Raw genomic sequence first — 9,813 nt, 5'->3', positions numbered from 1 at the left:
TATATATATATATATATATATATATATATATATATATATATATATATATATATATATATATACCTTTTAATGTTAATTTTACAGTCCTGGGACAGTTATGAGTTATCTCTTCTTATTTTTTGCTCCTTGAAGTTCCACACAAATTTGAGTCTTTGAAAAAAACAAAAGCACAAAAACAGAGCGTCACATCGATAACTTGTATGCAAAGTAATTTCATAATGAGAAAACTACATATAGGTTAAGTGATGTATAAAACACACACACACACACACACACACACACACACACACACACACACACACACACACACACACACACACACAGAGAGAGAGGCCTATGTGTGTGCATACAAAATTAAATTCTCTATCTCCAACTTTTTTATTTTATGACTGTGGGCCTAGTGCTGTGTATAAACGTAAAAGCAGAAAGAACATGTAATATAGTTGTTATTAATTAGCCTATAATGTTTGTAGACAAGTAAGGCAGAATCTTTCCCTTTTTGTTTTAGTATAGTCTAGCACTTTTTAATTTGGCCATATTGTTTACATAATGTAGCCAGTAAGCCTGTACTTTGTCAAATGTATCATATGTTGAATTCAACATTTCTCTCTGTATTTGTTGATGATAATATGCATATATGTCCATTATACTATTAAAACACTTATTTTGCTGTCTTTGGGTGTGCATCCACGAGTTTGAGTGAGTTGACTGCCACTTCTCTTCTCCAGATGAGTTTCGCCGAGTTTACATCCGGGTTTTTCCCTAGGCAATGGGAGACGCTTTACCGCTGTTCCTTAGGCAAAGTGAAATAAATTCGCCGCACCGTCACAAAAAGTAGTCCTCTTCACAAAGACGTTTTGAGGAAACTTCACGTCCACTTTTACACTGAGCGCGCGCACTTTTACAGCAATCGCGATGTCTCTGAGTCGTTTGAATAGATGTTTAAAGTATTTGTGCTTTTCGACGGCTACTTTTCCAGCCCCCTTCGTCTCTCTCTTCCTACGCGGATGGATACCCGGGTGCTGCGGCTGTGGTGAATGAGATTGAAGAAGAGTTCTTGTTTTGTATCTCAGTTTCTCTCTTTTTTACACACACAAATTAAAATTAAACAAACAAAAAATAAGGTGGTTAACCTAGCTAAATTCGGCCCCGAGGACCACTACAGCTATGTGAGGGATCGGATCGGACCGAGATCTCGGAGTGTTTGTAAATATTTATTTAAATAATTTGTGGGGAGAGAGAGAGGCACTACTGCTCAAGTGAGTAGAGGAGGGTAAGTGCACCTTGGGATCTTTTTTTATTATTGCAACTTTTATGCGCCTCGTTTTTGGACTTTAATCGTTCATAGACTCTTCGCCGCTTTCCCAAATCCAAACCCCGTCGCGATCGGGTAGGTAGAGAAGTCAGGATCCCGATGATTTTGGGGCAAAATTGCCGCTTATTTCTAGGAGTTGAGTGGTGTATTTCTAAGTGCAGCGCGTGAACCAAACGTTCCGCGCGTTTTGTTATTTTGTAACATTTTAAACTTCGCTGGGTACATTGTTGCCGCAACGGTTGTTTCCAGCTCAGTGGAAACAATGTATCCGATGGCAGCGTGCGGATAAAAGAGGGAAGAACGAAGATCTTTTGCTCATGCATGGCTTGAATTAGTGGTTGCGGCTCAGTCGAGTCCATCTAACTGTAATTTGTGCTGTTGGCCTGTTAGCTTTAGCAGAGTTAGCCGTAGCACAATATGAAAGCTCCTTATATCCAGCAGCAGGTTTGTAAAAAAACATTCACTCCTATTTTGGTAGTTTTCAACGCTTTTAGTAGCTGGACTTGTCGTGGGTGGGTGTTAAAGCGATGCTTTTCATAACGCTGCGATTTTTTTGCTTGTTTAGAAAGTGATTTTCTTTTATGTTGCTTTTCTTTTTTGGGAGGGGGGGTTGGCTGGTGGAGGCTGAGTTATTGGAGCTGAGGTGTTTTAGCTTGCACCAACTACGTCCAGATTCTTTTAGAGAGCGGAAAAGAAACTCAAACGCATATTGTAGTGGTTCAAAACATGCATAACCACCTCCTGTATGAATATTTGTTGAAGTATGCGGTGGTGTAAACACTGCATCATCTTCCGTGTTTCCCTGAGGTTTATAATACTGGCCTAATCAAAGTGCTGCCCAACTTTTCCTGTCATTTGCACATCCCTGATAAGATGTACACAAATAAAGCCGGGTTTCATGTATAGTAGCTAATTTAGGCTCAAACTGTACCTTAAGTGTTTGCACACTACTGTAGTTTTGCAGGTGGCATATTAAAGCTTATTTGGGATATCCGTCATGGTGGAATATTTCGTCTTTAGTCTTTGTTGGAAACTTTTTTTATTTGAATTAAGTACTTTTTCACCTAGGTTTAGTGTCACTTTACTAGTTAACAACTGGTTGTTGATGTTTGACAAACTCTAGTAACGTGTTTGCTATTGTTAACTTTGTTTTTATGCTCATTTTTGTCTTTCATTGTTTATATTTTGTTGATATTTGACATGTTTGTATAACTTTACACTGTGTTTCTCCTCCCTCACCTTCTTTCTTTAGGTTTTGCTTTCCTTATACGTGTAGTTTCACTTTGAATGTTTATGAATCTTTTAGGCCTCTTATGATTCAATATAGCGATGTATGTAATGCGTTTAATCCTCACAAACTGCATAGGAGTTTTGTTGTTTATGCCGTTTAAGACTATCAATCAAATATGCAAAACAAAACGTTGCTGGCTTATGTAACATGACACTGGAAGTATTTTAGTCGTATAGTTTGTGTCTTGTCAGGTGTACTGATATTCTGTTACCTTATCCAGGCCTGGATACTATTTATAAAGGGCAATATTTCACATTTCCATTATTACGTCTATTTTTAGCTGTCTTATATCAGTTTTCTTAAGTAAAGTTTATCTATTCTCAGCACTTAAATGAATCTGTTATTTATAGGTCAATTAAAACATGATTGCCTGTTGTTACATTTATAGGTATTCATGTAAAATAACAGCTGTTTATTTATTTATTTGTAGAGTACTAATATTGTGTATAAAATACATTACAATAATATGTTGTTCTGACTTATTCTCACTTTTATGTAATCCAGATTGCTGTGTTTTACTTTTTGCAAAATGAAGATTATATATCTGCCAAAGTTTTATTCTTCTAGATTTACAAAAAAACAACGTTTCAACAGGTCACTGAAAACTTTACACAGACTAGAAAAGCCGCCTGTTACTGTTCTGTGTAACTTTCATATTGCAAATAAGAACCTCATTTGAATTGCAAACTCAAAATGTAAATATATTAATTTTTCATTACTGATGCAAATTTGATCTGCTCATTTTGTTTTTAATATGCAGGGTTTTTAGACACCCTTTTTAAGACGTTGGCTAGTGCTTACTAAAAGCCAGTCAGCATTATGATTTAACATAAATCTCTTTTATGGCGTCCATGACGAGATCAATTTTCCTCTAACCAAAGTTTCATGAGTTGGATACTGATATCTATTATTGTTATTACTGATTGTTGTTACTACTATTACTGTAACAAATGCTAACTTTTTAATAATAGGAAGGTGACTTGCAAGTTTCAGTAAATCATTATTGAGACTTAAAGGGATAGTTCACCCAAAAATGAAAACGAGCCTATGATTTACTCACCCTCAAGCCTTCCTAGGTGTACATGACTTTCTTCTTTCAGACAAACACAATTAGGAGTTATATTAAAAAATGTCCTGGTTCTTCCAAGCTTTATAATGGCAGTGAATGGCTCTTCCATAAAAGTCCAATAAAAGTGCATCTATCCATCATAAAAGTGCATCTATCCATCATATAACTGCTCCACGCGGCTCTGGGGGGTTATTAAAGGCCTTCTGAAGCGAAGCGATGCGTTTGTGTAAGAAAAATATCCATATTTAAAACGTTATAAACTAAAATAACTAGCTTCCGACAGACAGCCGTACGCATCGATTTACGGAAAAAGAGTAACGCTTGACCTGACGCATGACGTATTGATAAATGTGGAAGCGCAGAGAATGGAGTAGAACAAAACACCAGTCACGAATTAGAAGTCTAAAATTAGAATTTTTAAAGAGAAATGTCGGAGGATTTCGATATAAGAGAAGAGGGGCTTGAGTTTGTTGCCCAGCCCTATTTGTTTGAACCGCGAGAGGTGTCAAAGCTTGCAATATTCCTACATCGCGTCAGGGGTTACTCTTTTGCCGTAAATCGACTTGCATAGGCCGTCTGCCGGAAGTTAGTTATTTAGTTTTCAAAGTTTTAAATACGGATATTTTTCTTACACAAACGCGCCACTTTGCATCAGAAGGCCCTTATTAACCCCCGTGGAGCTGTGTGGAGCACTTTTATGATGGATGGAATGGATGCACTTTAATGATGGATAGATGCATTTTTATAGACTTCAAAACAAAAACGGCCATTCACTGCCATTATAAAGCTTGGAAGAGCCAGGACATTTATTAATACAACTCTGATTGTATTCGTCTGAAAGAAGAATGTCATATACACCTAGGATGACTTGAGCGTGAGTAAATCATGGGCTCATTTTCATTTTTAAGTGAACTATCCATTTAAGGCTCGTTCACACCAAGGACGATAAAGATATAGTTCTAAAAATCATTCTAAACATAAATGAATATCCGAGTCCACACCATAACTATAAGGATAACGGCACAAAGAAACAATATCGTTGGAATCGCTTTCAGAATGATTTTTATCCAACTGATGAATGATAAAAAACATTGACAGCCATCAGAATCCTCCTGACTTTAAAGAACGCAAGCATTTAAAGTGGCAGACGACAAAACTGCTGCGCATTTTTAGAATAAACAGAACAATATCGTCTGCTGGTGTGGACGCTAATATAGTTATCGTAATAGTTCTCGTTCTTGGTGTGAACAGGCCTTTAGTTCGTGTTTTGGATGGTTACATATAGCGTTGTTTCCTGGTAGCAGCAGAGATGCTTAACCGCTGATCCACATCAGCTTGTATCTTTCTGCTTGTTAATATTAGTTTTCAAGAATATCGGTGCTGGGTCAGGCTGGTATTATGTTGATTTACTATATTATAAATATATGGACAGCGTGCTTTTAAAATACTTTTCAGAATGAAAACTGCCTGGAAAAAGGTACTTAATATCAATTTAAGTTTTCATAGTCACTTCCAATTTTTGTGAGCACCCAATTTGACATGGTTCCCCTCTTAAAGGGATAGTTCACCCAAAAACTTGTATGAATTTATTTCTTCTGCTGAACACAAAGTAAGATATTTTGAAGAATATGGAAAACCAAACAGTTGATGGGCCTTCCAAAGTATTTTTTATAAAAATATATTTATATATAATATGGAAGTCAATGGGGTCCATCAACTGTCTGGCTACCAACATTCTTCAAAATATCTTCTTCTGTGTTATAAATTCATACTGGTTTGGAACAACTAAGTAAATGATAACAGAATTTTCAAGTGATTGTAATATTAACTTGTGTGTTGTTGTTATATAGACTTTATTTGATCAAAGACTCGCAGACTGACTCAAAGACATGTCGATTTGAGAGGTTGTCATTTCCTGTGACTTGTAGGCTGAAGGTCCTGATATACCCGACTTCCGTGTGGTCATGACAGATGTCCTCTCTGGCGAAAACAGGCTTCGCTTAAAGGGTTAGTTCACCCAAAAATGAAAATCCTGTCATTAATTACTCACCCTCAGGTTGTTCCAAACCTGAATGATTTTCATTCATCTTCGGAACACAAATGAAGAACCTTTTGATTTCTGTCCCTCCATTGACAGAAGTCTACCACTTTGACACTTCAAAAAGTTGTAAAACTAATCCATATGAATTGAGTGGTTTAGTTCAAATTTTCTGAAGAGACTTGATCACTTTATATGATGAAGAGATTGAATTTAGGCTTTTATTCACATATAAACAGATCAGAGAATATAAACAGAAGCTCAACCGAACCTGCTTGACGCGCAATAATGAACCTCATTGGTTCTTGCTGAAGCTCAAATGTGATGCGTAACACGAGAATGAACCTCATTGGTTCGTGCTGAAGCTCAAACGTGATGCGTAACACGAGAATGAACCTCATTGGTTCTTGCTGAAGCTCAAACGTGATGCGTAACACGAGAATGAACCTCATTGGTTCTTGCTGAAGCTCAAACGTGATGCGTAACACGAGAATGAACCTCATTGGTTCTTGCTGAAGCTCGGTTCTTGTGCGTCGAGTGAACGTTTGAGCTTCCGTTTACCACAACTGATGTGTGTTGATGAATGTTTGTATGAATAAAAGCCTAAATTTGTTAAATTTGCCTACAATTTTTGTCATCTTTGACAAAAGTCTCTTCAGAAGTCTCTTCAGAAATGTGGACTAAACTGCTCAATTCATATGAATTAGTTTTACAACCTCTTTATGAACTTTTTGAAGCATCAAAGTGGTAGTTGCGTAGGTGTCAATGGAAGGACAGAAAACTCTCAGATTTAATTTGTTTTCCGAAGATGAACTAAAGTCTTACGGGACATGAGGGTGAGTGATTAATGACCGAATGTAAAATTTCGGGTGAACTATCCCTTTAATATCTCAGAACTCCATTTGGCAAGACGGCACAAAGGATAAATCCGATGCTCGAGTTTGGAGGAAGATATTTTTAGGTCCGCGAAGATGCCGGGAGATGCACAGGGATGCAGGACTTTTTGTCGTGGGGTTCATAGACGGGATGAGCAATTAGAAGCCCGCTGAATGCTGCGCTTGCAATGTCGCCCCTTTTTTCACAGACTGTATAAGAGAGAGAGAGGGAATTGGAGTGTCTCTCCCCAATCTAATAGGCTCTGTTTGTGTGTGTGTCTGTGTGTGTGTGTTTCATCTTGAGCAGGGAGTTGGAGAGAGCGCGTGAACACCAGTCTCAGTGCCAGCTGGTAAGTCCTCTAATAGCCTCTGTTATAATTGTCCTCTTGGCAAAGGGCCGCACACCAAAATCAATGAGAGTGAATGAATGTCTGTAACACTGCCTCCGATCCGCCCACTGTTACTCTAAAGTCTGCGTCGAGGTTGTCGAACAGTCCTGCCCGTCTTGTCACAAGTTTTTATCCTCCACCAACCGCAGTTTTCGTCTCCCAGAAAACTGCTTTACCTCTATTGAGTTTAGTCCTGTTTGGCCAAGTTACTTTTTGAACTTAAACAAGAGGTTCTTGCAGTGCGGAGTCACTCTGGGAATACGACCCGAATAAAGCGTGTCTGTTTACCACCACTTGAGACATCATGAATCATGCCTCGATTTAGAGAAGTGCGTTTTTCCCTCAAACCGCATTAGATACCGACTTGTGTTCCCCCTTGTGGTGCCGTTGGATTAAGTCAACCTCCAAGCATCTCGCGAAATAAAGGTTAAATATATAACATGGGAGAAAAAAATCCAATAAGTCTCCGAAACCTCTTTGTGTGATTTCTCTAGACAGGCTGAAAGTTTCCTGGGACTCTCTTTCTGGCGAACTGGATCAATGATGGAATTGCAAACATTACAGGAGGCCCTGAAAGTGGAAATACAAGTCCATCAGGTAGGAGATCTCACAATTGGGCTTCTAATCAGTTAAATCATGTGGGAAAAGCATTCTGAAGTGTCACTGCACTCTCATTACAAGAGTTAAAATCTCAAGCCCATGCCGGGAAAGCTTCTCCTTCGCTGTAATGACAGAACGCGGATGATTTCGGAGCCTGGCAGAACAGGTCTCCAGGTCCTCCGTTGCACTTGAGCGTTAGGGATAAATGAAGATGTGTTTCTCTCCTTGTCCCTCGCAGTCAAGAGACGGCGTGTCCCAGCAGGCAGAAAATTAGTCGAGCTGTCTGAGTGGGGTAGGAGAAAGAAAAAGACAGGGAGGGAGGGACCGAGAGAAAGGAAAAAGGAGGCGAATCGGGGTCATACTGGGCTGATAAAGCGTTAGCCATTACTTCGATTGTAACGAATCATCTCAAGCAGGTGTTCTTTTACATACTGAAGGGTTTTGTTTTGTTTTTCGTCTGCTGCCATCTGGTTTTGTCTTCATATCGCTTGGAATATTTGACAGGCAGGTGGAAGTGGGATTTCTTGCCTCATCCGGGGCAGCTGAACGGGTTGTTTTGTGGTCTCGCATGACTCACTGTTGCCTACTGGTGGACTGCAAAAACTTTAAAGAAACATAAAATCACTGTTGGACTTCTTTTTGTTTTTTTTAATTAAAGTGGGACAAGATGTGTCATGATTTGTCCTTATGTTTCATAACAGCCCATGATGTGGTTGTGAAATGTACATAAGAAAGTTGATGGACTTCTCTTTTTTACGTTACGTTTACGTAAAATTAGCTTGATTTTAAAACCAATATATGTATATGTGGCCAATGTATAAAACCAAGCTTTACTAAATGTGTTAGCTAAAGAAAAACCATGCTTGTGATTTAAATCATGATTGTTGTTAAATAATAAATGTGGCCTTAAGCTTTACTTCTGAAATAGTTTCACTGCATTTTACAACTGGTTTATGAAAATGCGATTTTACATTTTTCTTTAGAAGACATTTCAATGGATGCCGGTTTCAGTTGATAGCGGATGTCCTGAAATATAATTAGGGGGGACACAACATCTCATTTCTCCTTGCCTGGAGGACAACTGAGTATAAAGTGGCACAGCTTACCCCACTCTCCCCTATATTTTTCACTTCTTAAAGGGATGGTTCACCAAAAAATGTATTCTGTCATTTAGTCACCCTCAAGTTGATCTAAACCCCTTTCTTCTGTTTAACGTAAAGGAAGATGTTTTGGGAACCAAACAGTTACTGGTCCCCATTGAATTCCATAGTATAAAAATACTATCCAGAAACTTTGGTTACCCATATTCTTCAAAATATCTTCTTTAGTGTTCAGCAGAACTTCTAAATGATGACAGAAATGCTGTGAAAGATTGATTTCACCCCAACTGGATCAACTTATTTACTGAAATTGAATTTGCAAATGGAGAATGTTTGTCCTAAATGAACACATTAAACGGTGTGTGCACAAACCGTTGTTCACTGGAAGACAGTTACCCTTACAGAAAGCCGTTGGCAGGCTGCCTGCTGCTCTGCTTTTGTTTGAATGTGAGGCTGTAGTTCCACATGTGGCCTGTAGATGCCACACCAACTCTCTCCTAAACTGTCGGCATAAGTTTTGACTGCAAATTCTTGTCTTCTCTTCTGTTGCCATAGAAACTTGTCGCCCAAATGAAGCAGGATCCACAGGTAAATATTCTCTATGACGTTGCTCTTCAGAAATAATCCTCTGGTTTGTTTGAGAACTTTAACATGATTGACGGCTGAGCATTTATATTTTGCAGCTTGGTGTTGTTTAGAAGTGTTTTATTAAACAAAGGTTCAGCAATTCTGAATGTATATCTTTCCAAGCATTTGTACTCCGTGTCATGGTTGTTGAAAATAAGTGATTCTTACAATTGTCTTTGGTATTTTTAATAGAACGCAGATCTGAAGAAACAGCTTCACGAGCTCCAAGCGAAAATCACGGCTCTGAGTGAGAAGCAGGTAGGAACTTTCACAGTAGTTGTGACGTCATTCGCTGATGCAAGCGCTGAAACAAAGCTGAATGTTTTTGAACAGTGAAACGTGACTCGAATGCTTTATTGCCTAATGTGTCAATGAGCAAAGTTTGATTGTTTTTGTGATTTTTGGTTGGGGAAAAAAACTATTTACTACATTAGGCCTCATATCTTTTACATTTTTCACCTCAAGAATATGCATAATGTATACTTTATGTGTATATTTATGCATTTTGT

General features: G+C 38.3%; 1 protein-coding gene across 2 annotated transcripts in view; it reads left to right on the top strand.

Moving 5' to 3' along the window:
• The first annotated feature begins 1,021 nt into the window (after window positions 1-1,021).
• The window catches only part of phf21ab (PHD finger protein 21Ab), a 28,055-nt gene continuing 19,263 nt past the window's right edge, over window positions 1,022-9,813 (top strand). For both annotated transcript variants that reach the window (XM_079808860.1, XM_079808859.1), the window contains exons 1-5: window positions 1,022-1,273; window positions 6,896-6,938; window positions 7,472-7,574; window positions 9,233-9,265; window positions 9,497-9,562. In XM_079808860.1, the coding sequence (XP_079664986.1) occupies window positions 7,518-7,574; window positions 9,233-9,265; window positions 9,497-9,562 (156 nt within the window). In that variant the 5' untranslated portion in view covers window positions 1,022-1,273; window positions 6,896-6,938; window positions 7,472-7,517. The remainder of the gene's footprint in view (window positions 1,274-6,895; window positions 6,939-7,471; window positions 7,575-9,232; window positions 9,266-9,496; window positions 9,563-9,813) is intronic.

Source organism: Gobio gobio (genome assembly GCF_949357685.1).
Source record: "Gobio gobio genome assembly, chromosome: 25".
Lineage (NCBI taxonomy): Eukaryota > Metazoa > Chordata > Actinopteri > Cypriniformes > Gobionidae > Gobio > Gobio gobio.
Note: the sequence above shows the minus strand (reverse complement) of the source record. Positions and strands in the feature narration are given on the sequence as shown.